This window comes from Leptidea sinapis, chromosome 19 (assembly GCF_905404315.1).
Source record: "Leptidea sinapis chromosome 19, ilLepSina1.1, whole genome shotgun sequence".
NCBI classification, from domain to species: domain Eukaryota; kingdom Metazoa; phylum Arthropoda; class Insecta; order Lepidoptera; family Pieridae; genus Leptidea; species Leptidea sinapis.
This window is the reverse complement of record NC_066283.1, coordinates 6,325,100-6,346,728: the sequence shown is the minus strand read 5'-3', so window position 1 is coordinate 6,346,728 and position 21,629 is coordinate 6,325,100. Positions and strand designations below refer to the sequence as shown.

Sequence of the window (21,629 nt, the reverse complement as noted above, 5' to 3'; positions counted from 1 at the left end):
AATGGCTTAAGTTTAAAACCAAAATAGCATACCCAAACAAATAAAAAACAGAAGAAAATACTAATTAATACCTAATCATTTATCATACATAGAAAACACTATAGGTACCTACCAACAATACTTACAAGTTAATGATTATTTTATCACGTTACCAAATACTCAATTATAATTTCTATTAATTTTATATACTTAGTGACTTAGAAGTAACGTTACGAATTGAAATTAACTAAGCCAGAATCGCCCTCTATTATCGCTCTCTAGAAAACAATTTTGATAATGTAAAGTAACAAAAAGGATTGGTTAATATTTTATTTTGTATTGTAAACCTAAGAGTAATCTATCAAGAAAAACACCAAGAATATAATTAAGCTACAATTATTAATAAATTATGATCATATCAAAAAAATTATTGCTAATAATTATTATTATATAAGTATTGAGGTTATTTAGACGGCAGGCACGCTTCGGTCGTTCTTTTCATTATACCTTTCTAAGACTTCATTCGGCCCAAACTGGCATTCCCTAATATGATCAGACACGATTTCTACGGTTTCTTCACTAATCCTCCCTGCGTTCCTGAGTATTTCTACCAAATTCGTCATAGTAAACAACGATTTCACCTCGACGCCATTTGCATTTAAGACATCAGCGCCACCTTGTTGTCGTTCAAGAACTACGACGGCATGGTTTACTACGAGACCTTCGCTCCTCAACGCAGCAACTGCTTCAAGCAAGCTACCGCCAGATGTCACTACGTCTTCTACTACAAGACATATTTGATTTTTCTCGAAGACTCCCTCCAAGATCTTTTTGGTCGCGTACATTTTTGTTTCCTTTCTCTTCATGATCATTGGTGTGCCGCTGGTAACTGACATCACGGCGGCGAATGGCAGGGCGGCGTAGGGCACGCCACACAGGATGTCGTGCTCTATTTCTGAAGCCAACTTAAGGAGCTGTTTTGAGATTGTGTTCTGAAAATAAACATAAAACAATTCTGTAGATGTATTATAGAATAGATGTGCAGACAAAAGATCTAATTTGAGAGCCATTTTATTGCTAAATCTGCTGCAAGTGCAATGGCAAATTCAACAACGAACCTTTAAGGATCTAATTCGAAATGTACCTATAAATATCTAACGGTCACAGTTTAATAAATTATAATAAATTGAAGTATGAATTTTAATACCTAAGCCTCAGAAAAGCCACACCTAAGCTTATTATTATTCGTTATAGCGGCATACATTCCAAATACATTAAAACGGTATCAGGCTTAGATAAACTTAAAATATTTTTAAATCTATCTAAGGTATGCGCCGTGTTTCATGAGGTAAGTTCCCCCAAGGTTTCTCCTTTGCCCAGACAGGTAAAAGTGACAGCAAATGCACATATTATGTCAAGAAGTACTTAATATCCATAACCGCCGCACCTTTTTCAATTTGTAATGATATTAAATTGTAATATTAATTATTGTATTAATAACGTATTGGTAGAGTACTAGGTAGGTAAATTTTAATTTGAAATATTGCACTATAATTTATTTAAACATTAATTAAAAATTTAATTTTCATTAATTTAAAAGTTAAAATATTACTTTGTGTATAATTTTATCACTGATTATCTAGTGGGTAGTGCAATTACGACACTTTTAAAGGCTGAATAGAAAGATATACAGAAATAGCTTTCCAACCTATTCGATGTTTTCAGGTCAGACGCGGATCATAAAACCTGTCGACCCCAGTAGACCCCTATTACCTTTTTTTTATGGAAAAGAAGGACAAACGAGTCGAAGAGCGGTGATACGACAAATGGAGTTTTTTTCAGTGGTAAACGCGCAAACTTGAGTCTTCTAGGGGTTAAATTGGACAAGGTTCAACTTTCCCCAATCCGCGACCTTCTCAAGAGAGGACTCGATAGAAGACATCTCTCGGCATTGGTCGATGATTTCCCGAGAGTGATCTGCATGGCCCGTGTATATGGCATCGCTCGTGCTGTCGTCTTGCTTGCTGTCTCGTGCTGTCTCGTGCTTTTTTCTTCTGCATATCAATGCTAAGTTGGACACCTCCAACATACATTGCTATGCAGAAGAAAAAAGAAAAAAAAAGAAAAGTGTTAGAATTAGCATACAGTCTTGGGGCACTCCAGCGTTCACGGGCTTGAGATTCGAGCAATGACCGTCGATAACGACCTGAATGCTACGCCCAGTGAGAAAGCGGAGGTCCACTTGCATAAGCTCTCGGGAAGCCCAAATGATGGAAGTTTTGCGAGAAGCGCCTTGTGCCATATACGATCAAAGGCCTTCGCTATATCCAGGCTAACTGACAGGCCTTCCCCCTTGCTTTCGGTAAAAAACGGCGAAAGCAGTACTGTCGGTCGGTGATCAACTGGTGACCCTCTAGGTTTGATTTAATTTTATAATTGAAATTGAGGTAAAAAGTTGCCGGTTAATTATGCTCTCCATGATTTTGGAGAGCAGGGAGGTAATAGCTATAGGCCTGTAGTTTGCCGGATCCGAACTGCCTCCTTTTTTTTGGATCGGATGGACAAGGGCTGACTTCCATGAGTCAGGGACTACGCCTTTTGTATTGTAGAGCCGGAATAAACGCGTTAGCACCGTCAACTCCGCCAAAAGCGCCGATGTTGTACCCATACCCCAACGGCACCTATTTCTGCCGTGAAGCAGTAATGTGTACACATTACTGTGTTTCGGTCTGAAGGGCGTCGTAGCTAGTGAAATTACTGGGCAATGTCTCAAGGTGACGAACGCAACTGTAGTGGCGCTCAGAATTTTAGGGTATTTCAAAAATCCTGAGCGGCACTGCATTGTCATAGGCATGGCGTATCAATTACCATCAGCTGAACGTCCCGCTCGTCTCGTCCTTTAATTTCATAAAATAATAATTAAATAAAGTATCCTTTTATACTATAAACTATTTAAGAATCATATTTCTCAAGAAACAAGGTTAATATAATGAATGTAATCCTATATTTAGATTCCAATATTATTAAATATAGTAATTAATAAGCAATAAAACTTAAATGAGTGTATTGATAATACTTTATGAGTCATTAAATTATTATATACAAACTTATATGTCGTAATAGATCTCAAGAATAATTATGAGCAATATATTAATAGATATACAAGAATATGTAATTATTTATATTATATAAGTGTGGTGATCTAATCAAACAATCATAAAATTAAGTTGGATTAAATTACTAAAACATGCGTGAAACATTATTATCTTTATTTATTCAAATGGTCTTTACCTCATTCCACAAACGTACATACATGCACACAAACATATGCACTACTTACATACATACAAACAATTCATCACCGCACCGGCGAGTGTGTTCTTTTCATCTTTTCATCTTCACACAGCCGGTCCGAGGTATCTAGTCTCCGCGACTGTTGTTGCGTAGTCTTTGGGGCCTCCACAGCCCACGTCCTATTTCGCTGTCATAGACCCACGCATACACTTACACTAATACAAGTCGATCGGCCGCCATTTTGAGAAAACAAAACCTCATCTAAGCTGTCAGGCCTTCAGGGTTGGCAAATCTCAAAATGGCGGCCGATCGACTTGTATAAGTGTAAGTGTATGCGTGGATCGATGTATTATGTACACGTTTACCGGCTTGTTTTGTTGCCTCATAGCTAAAGCGTAACATTCTTTGATGATCGATGAAATATGTAGGAGATGAGAAGAATATTAAACAAAGCAAGCATCAACTTAAATCAGAAACCATTGCACTACACTGCCCGGGATTATAAAATTATCGTATTATTATTGAAGTATTTTAATAAAAGTCAACGTTACTGCTGTCTGTTAAGGTTTAGTTTCCACAAGAGTGCTTTATTAACATAGGCCCTTTCGTTCCGTGACACTGACTGAGAGCTCGTATAATTTTATTACAGTACCACTGCACGGTAATAACCTAAACACATGGTCGGATTTGGTAAAGCCGGACCATCGGACGGTCTGGTGGGCGCCTTACACCAATTGCTCCGGCATTGTACTCGTATTTTTCAGCTGGAAGACGTCCACTGCTGGACAAAGGCCTCCCCCGGTACAGTACGGTCCGGGCCGTAATAATAATAATTTTGTGCGATGGACAATGCGACTTACCATCGAATATGGTCCGCAAACAGACCGCGTCCGATGGTCTGGCCGTACCAAATCCGACCATGTGTGTCGGCTATAAGATCGGTTGTCGATGTTTGGCGAGATTATCCGTTCATTGAACACTGACGAAATAATGAAATATTTGTTTATAATCGCAGTTTAGCGCGTTCACACGTTTGCTGTAGTTCGATCAAACTAAACTCTAAAGCACCATGGCCCGATTTCACCAGTGACACTTAAAACTGAGTTTAATAAAACTAATCTAGTTCTAATGCTAATCTTGATCTGAGTCAATTCACGAAAACTGAGTTTACATGTCATAAACAATAGAATGTATCATAAAGCTGTCAAAACTGTCATCGTTATGAATACATATGTATTCTTTGTATCTTCTCTGTTATCTTATTTATTAATGTCAACGTTTATATCACAACAACGACAGTGACAGCTCTTGAACTGTATGAAATTTATTAAACGCCCAAAATTCAGCGGTTGGCTCAATCGCTCAGCGCGCGGAGAGTAGTCGGAGACAAGCCATGAATAAGACTTTGTGGTCAGCATTCAATTGTGTTTAGGTTATAACTGCGTAATACGATTAGTTTGTGATGGTAAAATGAGAATTGAATCTGTAAATTCATATACTGGATTAAACTTGGTTTAAAATGGTCTAATCGCGTTATGCTTTAATGGTGAAATTAGCCCTAAACACGACTGTTTGCAGCCATATTTCCTTATTTACCTATTACGTATTTCATCGATGGTAACATTATACCATTAACAAAGGTTTCGCAAAGACATTGCGTAGTGTAATATTATATCTGGACACCTGTTTACCTCCCAGAGGCTTAGATGATTTCGATAAAATATTATTAGATAAAGGTGAGTGTTTTAGAGTGTCAGGTGATGTGATTTGATCATGCTGAAATGGTTGACTGAACAAAATAAGGCAAATGCCGTTGGAATCGTTTGTTAACCAAGACTATTGTAAACAACTTTGTTATAAAATATTATAATTCCCATTAATAATGTTGGTCTTTTATTATCTGTAAAAGTTAATGTATACGTATATATTATATATCTCCGCTCGGACATTTTTGACAACCTTTTAATAGGCGATTGGGATTCCTAGTTGTTTATTGATGATTGTGAATGAAACAAACACACGTGTGACGTTCGCGCGGAATGAGAGGTGTGCTGATGAGTATGTCGCGGAATAAAAACGTAATAAGTGCCAAATACAAACTTCAATGATTAGTTAAATTTATACAGGTTGGACCAAAAGTCCGTACAAAATTGGAATGATGATCAAAAAAAACTAATTACAGTAGATCTAAATTGTTTATTGTTTTCGATAGTAAACAAAAGGGGAATTTATTTCTTAAAAATCACATCATCCATGTGCATATGATTTTATAGGAATGGAGATTTAAATCTTTCTTGAGAATGCGGTTTAATACATCATTATCTTGGCACGTTAAGGACAGCAGACCGCTTTCGTGTTGATAGTCCAGGTTGGTCACGAACCGACGATTTTACTCGCTCCACGTTTTCGGGGTCCCTCGACGTTCTAGGCCAGCCAGATCGACGTAAATCCATTGTTGAACCCGTCTTCTCAAACTTGAGCACCCATTTTTTAATTAACACACCTGATGGAGCTTGATTTTTGTGTCGTATCTTGTAATGATTGCAAAACTTTCGTTGACCTAAGGTCGCAGAATCGTTGTTTCGATAGTACTCGCGTACACAAAATGCACGTTGACTACCGCTAAACGACACCATGGTACTAAATTCCCATTGGCCGCTCTTGCAATGCGTAACCCTTCCACCCCCCACCGCCGCCGCTGCTAGACGCGACAACCGATTCAAATGTAAACGGACTTTTGGTCCATCCTGTATATGTTAATATATGTTAAATTTGCTAAAATCAGCTCTCAAAATCAATCTGTGACTCAAAATTATACAGAATAATAACATTACATAGTTTCATACTAAACTAAATTTCAATTTTTATTTCGGCAGTCCCATTTCTTATGACGTAGTATTTACATCCTCTTTGGTAGTATAATGTAAGTGTATGAATTAAACCACAGAATAAAAAGTAGGTAATAGATAATACTTAAACCTAGACATAAACATAGAAATGTCTTAGATCATTTATATTATGTCTAGATAGACTGTGACAGCTGTGAAAATGACGAAAAAATCTATCCCTATTATGAGCAATGCACTCTCACCTACACAAAGTGACACATAAATCGCGAGTGTAAGACGTTGATTGTCACGCACACTAAACTAATAAGCCCGGCCTATCTAAACGTATAGTCTAAGTAAAATGTATATAATAATTTACCATAAGCTGGGGATGAGAGACCACGACCCTCAAGTCAAAGTAGATAGGCGTGTGTCGGCCGAGTTTGGCTTCGATGTCGCCCAGTCTGACCGCGCCGGCGTCGAACAGACGTACCGCCAGCTGCTCTAGCTCGCTCACTGAAATTGTAAGTAACAATCATCGTAGTTGAATATGATACAAATGGTCTAGTAATACAGCTCTATGCCTGAAGTACAGTTCAGACAGCAAACTGTTTGACGAGCTCTGTTTTCGTTGGATGTCAGGAAGTCGAGCGGGCCGGATGGCATTTCTCCAATCGTGCTTAAAACGTGTGCCCCTGAGTTGACGACGGTGCTAACGCGTTTATTCCTGCACTCATACTCAAAAGTCCCTGACTCACGGAAGTCAGCCATTGTCCATCCGATCCTAAAAACAAGGAGACAGTTCGGATCCGGCAAACTACAGGCCTATTGCCTCCCTATATTATATATATATATTACCTTCCCGCTCTCCAAAATCATGGAGAGCATAATTAACCGCCAGCTCTTGGTATACCTAGAAGGTCACCAGTTGATCAACGACTGGCTTTCACCATGGTCAGTTGGCAGGCGATCTTCTGGTATACCTAACACATAGATGGGCGGTGGCTATCAAAAGCAAGGGGGTAGGCCTGGCAGTTAGACTGGATATAGCGAAGGCCTTTAATCGTGTATTGCACAGTGGCGGTCCTCCACAGTGCGTTTTCCAAGGAGCTTTCTTCCACGTACTAAAAAGCTGTGGAATGAACTCCCTCGTGGGGTGTTTCCGGGACGATACGACATGGTTACCGACAATAAAAGCGCGTACACCTTCCTTAAAGGCCGGCAACGCACCTGTGATTCCTCTGGTGTTGCAGGAGAATGTGGGCGGCGGTGATCACTTAACACCAGGGGATACGTACGCTCGTTTGTCCTCCTTTTCCATAATAAAAAAATAACATAACTAGTTGACCAACGAACGTCAGGGTAATCAAATCCACACGTAACGTACCACAGGGTTCTATTCTCGGTCCTTTCTTGTTTCTTATATATATTAACGATCTACCGTTTGTGGTAGATGATAGCCATGAGATTGTATTGTTTGCTGATGATACTTCACTTATTTTTAAAGTGAAGCGACGAACAGATATTGATGACGAGGTAAACCATGCACTCTCAACAATAGTGGGTTGGTTTGAGACGAATAATTTGCACTTAAACAGTAAAAAAACAAAGTTTTTACGGTTCATTACACCAAACACAGCGGAGGTACAAACCAACGTACTTATAAATGACCAGAGATTGGAACTTGTGGACACTACGGTCTTTTTGGGTATCACGTTAGATAATGCTTCAGTGGGGTCCACATACTGCCCAACTAGCACATAGACTCAGCTCTGCGGCATATGCCGTTAGAAAGATTAGAGAGTACACGAATGTTGCGACCGCTAGATTAGTGTACTCAGTTATTTTCACAGCATCATGACGTACGGTATTTTACTGTGGGGTCATGCCGCTGACATTGTATAGTATTTGTTCTGCAAAGGAGAGCTGTTCGTGCTATATATCAGCTTGGTTAAAGACAGTCTCTCAAAGAAAAATTTAAAGAAATAAATATTACTTAGAACTGTTCATTGTCAGTACATTTATGAAAATTTAATATACGTTCACAAAAATCGTCACCTTTTCTCGTAATAGTGATTTTCATTATTATAACACTAGAAATAAGGGATTGCTTGTAACTAATTCTAGTAGGCTTCATAAGATACATAATAGCTTTACGGGTAAATGTATACACTTTTATAATAAAGACCACTGTTCAGGCATTATCTATAAATAAATTTAAATGTTTTATAAAAAAATGTCTCTGTCATAAATCCTATTACTCCACTGCTGAATATCTAAGTGATCGGACAGCCTGGGACCAGATTATGTTTATTTTATAGCGATAGAAATGACTGTACAATATTGTATATTCTTTTTTAAAAGAGCGCTTAAAAATATTGCTGGGAGAGTTTCTTGCGCCACTTCTTCTCTCTCAGAGCGCCATTTGTTTCCGAAGCGGTAGTAGTATCTAGTACTTATTAGAAATGACATCAAAAAGAATTCTTAAGGAATCAATTTTGAGAAAATAATTGCCTTTTATGCCTTTTTATCACAGGAGAATGATTAGCATTGTATGATGCTAGGGCCACTTACAAATATGTGTGTGTCTCGATAAATGTTATGATAAAATAAGGCTTAATAATTCTATTTTCCATCCATATTGTTGAATCATAGTTTTGCGTGGTAGCCGTTTTAAAACTTTTTGAAATTGGCGGAGGTGTGAGGTAACAAGCATCCAATAAAAGACAGTCAAATCGAGCTCCTACTGTTTTTGAAGTCGGTTGAGAATGAAACAAAAGAAAATATCCAAGTCATTGTCTTTAGTTTACAGATAAATAAGATAAAAATTATCGTTAGGATTGAAAATACATAGACTTTCCTTATTATAATTATTTTTAAAGAAAATTTATTGAAGTAGGTGTTACTTTGCGGAAATCCATAATTATCCAAATGTTTTGAGTTTTCTTGAATGTTAATTCCGCCAATATTCGTCTTCAAACAATTCGACACGTGTTTCGCCTCTACACGAGGCATCCTCAGGAGATGTTGACTCGCCAAACTCTGGCACGAGACTCAAAGACTCAATGACTGTCTCGTGCCAGAGTTTGGCGAGTCAACATCTCCTAAGAATTGATTGAAATCGAGTATTGGCGAAATTAATATTGAAGAAAATTCAAAATACTTGCATTATCTTTAAATGTTAAAGACGCGTTTACGGATCCGACAAAAATAAGATATTTTTCGGTAGAGTTTGTGATGAAATGCAACTAAATCTAACAAAACTAAAAATTGCCACAAATAGATTACTTCTTTATCTCCAATTAGCGGGAAATTTTTGCTTTGAAATTTTTATATTTTATGTCGTAAAAACGATTATCCGTTACCTCTTCACACAAAATTGACGAAATGGGGCTTCATTCAGGGTCAGTTTTATGCCACTACTTACACAATTTTGTCTCTTAAAAATTACGAAAGGAACACGGAGGAAACTTATGGAGTAACAGCCCCAATTTTAACACGTGAATAATCGCGACTTAATTACCTATAACAAGTCTAATGATAAACTATATGATTACAATTTTATGGTTTCCCGTATGAATTATTAATGTATAATTCCACGATTTAGATGGACATCTACACGACGTTTAGATTGTAAAAACATTATATAATGATGAAATATTTATACAGCGTGTTCCAATAATTGTGAGGCTGTTTTAAAATAGTAAGTTATCCTTATCATATGCATTTAATATAGATTAAATATTATAATGAATTCTTACCCTTTTTGACATACTTTAAAAAGGACGGGGATATCTATATAATATGGAGTTTTACACATTTGTATTGTACGGCGCCTATTTCTGCCTTGAAGCAGTAATGTGTAAACATTTCTGTGTTTCGGTCTGAAGGACGTAGCTAGTGAGATAACTGGGCAAATGAGACTTAACATCTTATGTCTCAAGGTGACGAGCGCAATTGTAGTGCCGCTAAGAATTTTCGGGTTATCAAGAATCCTGAGATATTGGTCATGGGCATGGCGTATCAATTACCATCAACTGAAGTGCTGCCCTTCTCGTCTCTTATTTTCATAAATAAAAAATTGTAACTTCAGAATGGCTAGAAACTCATTGCCACAATTTTAAATCAGTTTTTATGCTGCATCAATCCGCACATGCTGTAAATATTACGGTATTACGCGAGCATTTAATTATAGATTACCTGGCAAACGTTGTTTTGCCATATAAATTTATTATATGTAAACCTTCCTTGAGCTTCAACGAATCTATTACAAAAGATTTTATTGAGATCGGTCGAATAGTTTAGGAGTTATTAGGGAATATACAAACATACATACAAATATAACTTTAGCAATAACAAACATGTTAAAGTACCAGTTAAGCAAAAGTTGAGTTTCACCATTTGACAATGTTAGATGACATCATTAATTTAACTGTTAGCATTAACTTTCAAATCTTGGCCGGTTCAAGCTATTGTTAATGTTAAGTTGTGACCTGCCAAATAAATATTCGATATTGACGTGTTATTTCATTTAACAACTTCAACTTTATCGATTATTAGAAATACGATTGTGTAAGACATTCCGCAGTGTATGTTAAAGTCAGTGATACTGTTAACGTTAAATTTGACTGAAACCTTAACTATAACAGCTAATATGATTCAACACAACATTCATACTAGCTGCTGTAACAACTAATTACTACATATACTTATTATTACTAATATTATAATATAAACTTTAAATTTAATAACAATTTGAAGTTGATAATAGACTTAGCTATATGAGACTACAATTAATAGATTAAAAAAGAATAAAAGATAAGAGATTACCGGCGTGTAATTTTTTACTAGTTTATGCTTAAAACTCTATAGAAGGTTCTCATTGACTAATTCTCAATCTCCTCAACCCGAGATGAAAAAAAAACTCAAATATAGTGTCGTAAAAATAGGACATTGGGAAGGAACGGCACCTAAAGTACTGATATATGTTGCAACTTTCACTCTTTTAAATTCAGAAGAAATAAAATCTGTGTTCGAAACACAAAAACACGTCATCAAACAGCATCATAAACGCATCTATTTTTGGAAGATTATTTTATTACGTTTTAACAAATCCACTTTTAGTCATTGTAAATAATAGTGATACAGATCATCTATATATATAAAAATGAATTGCTGTTCGTTAGTCTCACTAAAACTCGAGAACTGCTGGACCGATTTGGCTAATTTTAGTCTTGAATTATTTGCGGAAGTCCAGAGAAGGTTTAAAAGGAATAAATATGAAAATACTCGGAATTAAATAAAAACAACAATTTTGATTTCCTTTAATGTGTCCCCCGTGCGTCGTTTAGAAATCAAATAAAAATAATAGTATAAAATGAATAACTAATTAGAATTTTTATATCTTTCTAACTTTCTTAAGAAAGGAGGTAAAAAAATTCCTTAAAACACGGCTTATCACTTTAAAAAGTTTCCTTTTGTTTGTTTTAAGTTTATTTTATACAAAAATTTAGGTCTTTTATTGAGGCATTGAGGCAGTACGAAGTCTGCCGGGTCACCTATTTGAATAATAAAAAACCAACATATAATTTAATATATCGCTAACCACCGAAAAGAATATCTACCACCATATATTGGAACCATACCATTGCATATGTTTATCTAGACTTTGACGTCACACTACGCTTCAACCAATAGCATTGTGTTTCGATGTTTTATATTTCGCGCGTATTTATTGCACTTTTGTGTATTTCATATTAATTATTATTCAGCACAAATTTAAAACAAACTATTTAAGACGAAATAAATAATAATAAATCTTAGAAAAAATAATATTTCAACTAAACATAAGTTACATGCATATACCCTTGTTGCGTTGTGATAATAAAAACACGCCAATATGTTCAAACGCTCGATATGAGATGAAATCTATTTTAAATACATGTTAATGGAAATTATTTATGTTATTTTATATTTTAGCTGATCTTATCACAAATGTAAGACATTCAACAACAAATTTTATTACTCGAGATTAAATTATTGATAATTTTAAATAAAACGATGATAGACAGATAGATGCTGTAGGTATTATATTTTAACGATCCCTTACCCGTGGGAGGGTTCATCAAAAGGGGGCTTTTTTTATGGAAAAGGAGGACAAACGAGTTTACGGGTCAGCTGGTGTTAAGTGATCACCGCCACCCACATTCTCTTGCAACACCAGAGGAATCACAGGAGTGTCCACCTTTAAGGAAGTCTACGAGCTTTTTTTGAAGGTCCCCCCGTCATCCCGGAAACACCACACAAGGAAGTTCATTCCACAGCTTTTCCCCGGGGCGAAAAAAGAATAGGGGAGTTCCAGGCCCAAGGGTATCTTAAGAGGCGACTAAGGGCTTTTTAGAAGTTGGAGAGTCACCCTGCCGTCTAATGACGTCAGCACAATCGGGCCAGACTCGTCTGGGTTAATTACCACATTCGCACAGAATACCGGCGCGGCGTGAAGTAGCGGTCAAGTGCCGCTATGAATTGAACTTCCCAAAGAGATGCTACGTTTACGCGTTCTAGACTTCTACTGTTTCTAATTTTTTAGATGCACTTTCCATGTAGATTTCTTTTTAATATTTGTACCTAGTGATATATGTTGTGCAGTATGTATTAAGAAGGTTTATTTTGTAGAATACATTTTCTTTCGTGACAAAACAAACTACTTGTTTGCATTTGTATTTCTCTGTTGGTACGCTTCTCTATCTTAAGCCTTTCTTTCAGCTCCTCAGCTTCCAGAATTTCTATTCAGGATTTAATATTCTGCCCGCATTGCTCTAATTTGCCCTCAATGATCCTCCTGATTAAATCATATTTATTGTATGAGTGGCCGTCGTACGTAGCTTTCTCTGGACGGTTTTATTTATTTATTTATTTAATATTTTTAAGAAAGCCAACAGCTGGTTTTACATACATTAAAATAATTAACAAACATAATTCGTTCGAGCTAATAATAGGCTTCCACATGTACATAGGAACAAGTATAATATTATTAAATCTAACATATTAATTACAAGCAAACAACACAAGTACAATTAAAAATTATTAAATAAAACTTCATAAAATTATTAAATAAAATCTTCTCGCACTCCTATCGCCAGTTGAGAGCATTATCAAAAAAGAGTTATTTCATTCCTAATGTTAATTTGTTAATCACTGCTAAATTGTTTTACCAAATGGGCTCTAATTGAATTAATACTGGAGTTAAAGAGATCAATATTATTCGTGTCACAAAAATGATTGAATTACTGCATAGCTCTTAAAATAAATGTGTTCCTTCTATAATTTGTGCGACAGAATGGTACAGCAAAGATAGGCTGTTGTCTTAACATTCTACTAGAGGCTGCCAGACAGACTTTGGTCAGTAATATAAAACAGTCAATCATACTTTTTAGTATTTTGATTAAGAAATATCTCTACGAGCTTTAAGTGGTAGAAGGTGGAAGCGCTTGCAGCGTTCTTCATAGCTTACATTAGGTATTTTAAACTTAAAGCCTAGATATCGTGTAAACTTCCGCTGAACCCATTCAATTCGATTAATGTGTTCAGCATACATTGGGTTTCAAATTTGTGAACAATATTCAAGATGGCTGCGAACGAAAGAACAGTAGAGAATTTTTAATGTTTTCATACTTTTGAAAGGTTTGGCTGTACGTATTATAAAACCTAGTGCTTTAGATAGCCTGATCAATATGTGGTACGAAAGTTATTTTGCTATCATGGACAACACCTAGATCTCTTGTTTCGTTTACCACAGATAGACGTTCCTGTTTTAAAATATACGTATGAGGCAAAGGGGTAGGCTTACTAGTGTAATGCATGTAGAAACATTTGGGTACATTTAGGTCTGATTTGTACACGGTACAGTAGTCATCCAGTCTATACAAATCTTCTTGAATGCGTAATTCATCTGTCTTATTATTTGCTGTACCAAAAATTTTCATATCATCTGCAAACAAAAGGTAATTCGAATTTTTAATGAATCGTCCGATGTCATTTATGAAAATTATAAAAAGCAGAGGTCCTAGTAATGATCCTTGAGGGACCCCAGAAGGTATAATTTTTCCAAGAAGAGCAGTAGCCATTGAGAACAACAGCCTGTTTTCTATCAGAGAGATAAGATTTAAACCAATTGTATAAATCGTCACGGATACCAAGTGCTGTAAGCTTTTTGAGAAGAATACAATGGTTAATTCGTTCGAATGCCTTAGTATAGTCCATGTATATAACATCAACTTGATTACCCTGTACCATTTGTTCAGATATGTAGTCATTTAGCACTGCTAAGTTTGTGACGGCAGAGCGTGCTTTTAAAAATCCATGTTGACATTGTTCAAAAGCCAAACTAAATGTTTTGTAAACTTGCGTGAACACAAGTCTCTCAAGAACTTTTGCAAATAAGCTAAGTTTGGATATTGGCCTGTAATTTTCTACATTTTCCCTGGAACCTTTTTTATGTATTGGAGAGAAATAAGCAGTTTTCCATTTGAGGGGAACCAGACCTTCGTTGAAGGATCTCTTAAATAATAATGATATTGGTAATGACAGCTCGAAGGCACATGCCACAATAAATTCACCTGGTAAATGGTCAGGTCCTGAAGATTTTTTCAGATCCAATGACTTATATATACTTGTTTGCAACTGACTTCTAGGTTCCCCAATTCAAAGGCCGGATTTGATGATGGTGGAGGCATTTGAGAGCTAGGCGATGAACTGGATAAAAAATTAGTATAAAAATAGTCTGAGAACAGCTCACTAATATCATCTCCTTTAGTACAAATTTTGTGTTTAAATGTCATTATGGATGGAATGGTACCACGCTTACGCCTATCTAGGACGTATGAAAACATTTTTTTGGGATTAGTACATATGGATTGCTCAATGTTGTTCATAACATTCCCTTTCAGTTGCATCAACACGTTCTCTGAGAACTCTGAAAGAGGCTTCGTCTGATTTGTTTCCATAGACTTTGAACTTTCTAAAGAATTTGAATTTTTCTTTAATCATTCTGATTAGAGATGAAGTATACCACGGGGGATATTTAACATTGCGCGACTTAGATTTAGGGAAAAACTCATCTCGCAATTTATATATTATTTTGTAAAGAGTCAAGTGCTTCATTAATGTCGCCTGAACAGACAATTTCCTCCCAGTCGACCTCTGACAATATTTTACGAATTTTGTCGTAGTTGGCACGCTTGAAACAGAAAAGTTTTTTGAGATGATAAGGGCTTAAAATCCAGGGAAGGGACTACACATATAGCTTTGTGAGGCGAGTCCTCAGGTACAAGCGGAGTAGCACACTGGAATACTGATACAGAGTCATTTGAGAGTACGAGATCAAGTATACGGCCGATATTGTTTGTTACGTGATTATATTGTTTCAAACTACCCATATTAATATTATCAGCAAAATCGAAGTAAATCTGTTTGGTTAGATTATGCGGAATAAGTCCATTCTCAGAAGATGAAGAAACCCACTGAATTTCACTTAGATTGAAGTCACCCAGTACTAGAAATTTGTCATCTTTGTAGGTGTTAATAAGTGTGAGTAGCTGGGTTTGAAAGTTTGCTAACTGAACATTAAAGGAATTACCTTCCGCCTGATTACAGAGGTAGACTGAACATAAGTGAATGTGCGTGGCTGTGGTTGTTCGAGTACGAGGTATAAACAACGTAACCCACAGATCTTCAGCTGATGAACTCCAGCTCGGGTTGCCGCGGGCATGTATTGTGTTCTTAACGGCAATGAGTACACCTCCACCCTTTGTTTGACGAGTGAGATCGTAGTTACGGTCGTTTCGCCACTCATTATACGTTTCATTAAAAAGTTCACTGTCACAAAACATATGGACACTGGATACAATATTTTAGTGCCAATTTTTCCTAATAAATCATAAAGATTTTCGTTCGGCTTTTGTGGGACTCCTTTAATTTCCACATTATTGGTTCTTAGCCATTGCTCTTTGGAATTGAGATCTGTTTCCAATTGAAGAACCTTCTCCTTGAGGTCTTTGATCTCTGAATGAGATTTCTTCATATCGGAGATAGATTTCTCAACGGTCATGATCCTGCACTCAAGCCTATTTGCTTTCTCAGTGTTATCATGGACAGTTTTTTTAATATCAGATATGTCCCCTTTGATGCTCTGAACCTCGGACAGAAGGGTAGTGAGTGGAACTAGTTGAAGCGCTAAGCCATCGAGACGTTCCATTATCTTCTCTAGACTTGGAGAACTAGGAGACGAACACATATTGGATTTGCAATAAGGGCAGCGCCAAGTCTTAATATGTTTTCTCATTCTCCTAAGCACTTCATTCGTTGCCTTGTCTGTCCATGACATTTTGAGCATGCAAACATACAAGCACATCTCGAAAGCATGCAGTTTGTTTATGGTATTCACACACATGGTAACACTTCACCTGACGTCAGCGAAGCTTTACTTTTTTAACCGACTTCCAAAAAAGAGGTGTATTAAATTACATTTTTAGTTATTTGATACTTTTCAGTTTATGAAGTCGGTTTTTTTAAAAGTAGTTTATTTTTTATTAATAAAATATTTTAGTAAAATATTAAACCTTCATTCAATTCTTAACATTTTAATAACTTATTTATTTTTTGGTTATGTACGATGGTACTTAGTCCATCTTGTGCGATTCTCATTCAGATCTGACCCGATTTTTAAATTGAAGTAATTTTGAACTTTTGAGCAACAAACAACATGAAAACTTTCTGGTAATATTTCATTTCTTTTTGGCTCATTTCATTATGTAGGGACATTTTGAAGGTTTGGTGGGGGAAGTAACATAGAGGTTGTACTGCACCTCAATAAGTCAGGAAACCAAAGTATTTTAGATTTCAATAAAAAATAATCTATACCCCCCAAATACCAGTCATAACTACGTCGTATCTTATAAAGTTGGTAGAAAGGGCCTTACCTTACGTCAAAATTACGTTAAAAATTGCTTAGAAGGTCCTAATCTGTATTCATAATACTATCATTCGCTATGAAATAAATATAATTTGATAAAGTTCTGGGCTAAACCTAATTACGTGTGCCTTAGTACGATTAAATAGATATTCGCACATTCGAAAATATACACTTGAACTGAAATTTAAGCTATAAAATATAAACCGTCAGTTAAAAAAATACTTTGTTTTTTGTTAATGAAAATAAGGGATGAAACGAGCAGGGCGTTCAGCTGATGGTAATTGATACGCATTGCCCATTACAATGCAGGGCCGCTCATGATTATTGTAAATACCCAAAAATTCTGAGAGGCACTACAACTGCGCTCGTCACCTTGAGACACAAGATGTTAAGTCTCATTTGCCCAGTAATTTCACTAGCAACGACGCCCTTCAGTCCGAAACACAGTAGTGCTTACACATTACTGCTTCACGGCAGAAATAGGCGCCGTTGTGGTACCCATAATCTGTTGGCATTCGGTGCAAAGGAGCCTCCCAGGCGTAAAATAAATACTTTGAATAATATATGAATTTAATTTGAAACTGAATTTAACTAAACTAAACGACAGACATAATATTTTATATTATTATACATAACATCTTATGTTATACAGAACTTCAAAATGACAATTGTATTTAATTATAAAAATATGACGATGACGTAATACGATCAATATACGAGCCATACCAAACCAGCCACACAGCCTAAAGCACATATAATTATTCCAATAATATTTATTAAGTATGTATATTGTTTGGCAAATATATCTATACAACTTGAAACGATAATAGCATCGACAGCCTAGAAGGTGTCGTTGAGATTATCGTAAAAGTGACAGTGACGTTTGATTATTTGTCAAATTCGAATATTCGTCTCTGACATTTTCAACTAAGAGTAGGGCTAAGACCGATAATATCGAATAATGTTTCGCTCGTACATTCATGGTTTCGACATTGATTACAATGTAACTAAGAGTAGGATTCGACACGACGATTTATCGAATATCGATTTTAGGAGTAGGCCCCCTGATCTTTGATAAATTAAAATACAACGTATCGTAACATAAAAGTAATGACACAATTATTATTATTAAAATAGCATAAATTATTTTAAACACACACTGCAAATAAACAACTTGTTTACATAATTATCATTTGTGGAATTGTTAGTTACTCAATAGTTCAATACCGTTCTCCCTTTCAAGGAAGGAACAGAATTTCATATCCAATTGAAACATGTATAAGAATTTTAAAACATTGAGTATGTACCTAAATATTATTATTATGTATTTCATGCATTGAATTCATAAACATAATGGATGAGACGAGCAGGACGTTCAGCTGATGGTAATTGTTACACCCTGCCCATTACAATGCAGTGCCGCCCAGGATTCATAAAAAACCGCAAAAATTCTGAGCGGCACTAGAACTGCGCTCGTAACCTTGAGACATAAGATGTTAAGTCTCATTTGCCCAGTAATTTCGCTAGCTGCGGCGCCCTTCAGACCGAAACACAATAATGCTTACATATTACTGCTTCACGACAGAAATAGGCGCCGTTGTGGTACCTATAATCTAGCTGTCCTCCTAGTGTCCTCCGTAAAGGAGCGTCCCGCTGGTAAATAAACTGTTAGTGGCTGGATGATCCAACAGGGTTTGACATCAATTGGAAACTCTGCTTCATGTTTATATTATATCAATTATATTTTAATAATCCTTAATAAAATGCCTTTATTTATTTGCAATGTATCTGGATTGAGGTGCATCACACCTAGTACTTAATAACTCTTTTGTTTTAATTTATTAATTAAAATTTTTAAATTACTCATGTAAACGTTTGAGTATTTTTGTTGCATCATTTTACATAGATTTTAATAATTTGTATAACGATGAAGCCGTAAGTGTTGATTTAAAAGAGTGGCAACAAGTTTCTTGCCACTTCTTCTCATAAAAGCTCAACTATTGCAAAGATGTTAAATGTTAAAAAATCTTTTGACATTCATAAGTGTCATATTCTTCGTAGTTCTTAACCTTATTTTAATTTCTTGAATAAAGTGATTTGATTATATCTTATCTTAATATATATAAATTACGTGACACGTTGTTTGTCCGCGATGGGCTCCTTAACTAATGAACGGATTTAAATGGGGATTACTTCATGGAGTGCAGTTTAGTCCAACTTGAGAGATAGGATAGCTTTTATTTCGATTTGAGACCCATAATTATTTTTAATTCCAATATTTGTTTTGTATGGACATATTTTCTATGAGAAAATTTATTGACTCACGGTTTGACAGTTCTGCTGTAAAACAATTTCATTATAACAACAGGGAGCATATTTTACGAAAGAAATTATGCTATGAAATATTATTGACAATTTCATAAAAGATCAGTATTTTTATTTTATTTATTATGTACAGAACAACGTCTGTCGGGTCAGCTAGTACTTATATAATTCTAGTGAAGCCACGCCACGATATATTATCATCAAGCAACGATCAATAAAAACTTGCCCTTATATGAATACAATGTTGTTTGAAATTTTCAAAACGATCGGTGGAGAGCTTTCGGAGATTTGCGTTTTTTTTATGACAGTAAGGGACGAGACGAGCAAGACGGTTGGCTGATAGTAATTGATACGCCCTGTCCATTACAATGCAGTGCCGCTCAGGATTATTGAAAAATCCAAAAATTCTGAGCGGTAGTACAATAATTGCGCTCGTCACCGTGAGAAATAAGATGTAAAGTCTCATTTGCCCAGTAATTTCACAAGCTACGGCACCTTCAAACCGAAACACAATAATGCCTACACATTATTGCTTCACGCAAGAAATAAAACCGATCAAAATTTTTTATTGAAAAAGTGAATATAATGTATTTAAAATAAAATACTTTAGAATACTTATTGCTTTCAGATGTAGCTTCAATTATTGATATTTTTATGAATATTAATAACTCACTGAGTTATTTTAGCACTAATATCTATCAACGACAGGAATACAGGAATACGTAAGAAAGAAATAACTTACTTATCAAAAAATACACTGAACTTAAACCCTTAATTGGCTGTATGTTAAAACCTTTGCCTTGATATAACACAATCACTTTTTTCAGAACACACTAGAACGAACAAATATTTTTGGCGGAACACATGCGATGTACTTTTTTTTTTCTTCATTTATATTGCTATGGCCTTATGATTGTTCGTGTTGTGCAGATGGATCTAGAATGGCCAATGAGTAACTTTAAGTAAACAACTATTCTACCTATATTATAAATTGGTCTTTATTAGGGTAACCATGTTGTATGCAAAAGACGGAATTTACTTATTTACAGAAAGAACTTTTCTAGTGAAGGGGCATCTTATGCAAATAATTTTGAACTCTGATAGCTTATTTCGAATTTAGCCTTCATAGAACCTTTTAAGAAAACCTACCCTATACGACACCACTGCTCTCTCCTCTATTATGCTTAGACATTTTTTTTGTCTTAGATTTTTTTAATTAATTATTACTATATATGCATGAAAACAACTTAAAAATTATATTATAGACAATTTAAAAATTATATTATAGTCCGTCTCATTTTTCTTATGAGTACGTTCAGGATTAAATAGTGTTTTTGTACATTAGTGTACCAAAAAGTCAATTATTCGTTACTATAGATTACAAATCACGTAAAGACTAAAACAGCAAAAATAAATATATGTTAAAATAATCAAAAAGATGCTTTAATATATCTAAGACAAAACTAAAAATTAACAAAGTAAATTAACAAAAACTGTATTTTAAATGTAAAAAATCATACGGTGCTTCATGTCAATTGCTATAAATATTTTGTTGACAAATACTGGTTAAGTAGGATCATTTTAAAATATCTTACTATGCACCCCACTTCTAGCATAAAATTTATGTGATTGATTTTACTAAAACGAAGCTTAGTACTTACTGGTTTCAATTGAAATCACTATTTCATCAAAACAAAATCAATGAAGTAAACTCCTTCTCCTCTCGTTTACATGCTTCTTTATCATCCATAATATCTGTTATATAAGGATGTACCCCTTAATAAAATATTAAATATTTTAAGTATCTTGAATCATGGTGCCAATAAGTATCGCATGACTTGAGTTACAGAAACCAGTTGTGAACCGTAAAATACGACATATTTCATCTTATCAGATCACTGTATTTCAATATAATCATACGATTTTAATTATTAACCTTGATTTTTACTGTTTTTTACCTTGGGCATCGGCCGTGTGATTCACCTATTTACGAGCAAGAATTTGATAAGTTAAATAACTATGCTAATTAATTAACATGGGTGAAAAATAACATAACACTTTTTTAAACGGAGCATGTGTCATAGTTTAACCACTTTGTGCATATTATTATGATAGTTGCTTGATGTAAAGTACTCATAACTCTTTGATATATGTGTCGTGTGTTTTTTATTGCATCACCGTACGTATTATATACCAAATATTGTTGAAGCTGTAAATTTCATTAATTTTAG

General features: G+C 35.3%; 1 protein-coding gene across 1 annotated transcript; it reads right to left on the bottom strand.

Moving 5' to 3' along the window:
• Positions 1-295: 295 nt before the first annotated feature.
• LOC126970025 (uridine 5'-monophosphate synthase-like) lies at positions 296-20,333 on the bottom strand. Its single transcript, XM_050815707.1, has 3 exons — positions 20,141-20,333; positions 6,481-6,617; positions 296-971 (listed from the first exon to the last, which is right to left on the bottom strand). Coding segments are annotated over exons 1-3 (663 nt in total). The 5' UTR covers positions 20,142-20,333; the 3' UTR covers positions 296-446.
• Between the last annotated feature and the right edge of the window lie 1,296 nt (positions 20,334-21,629).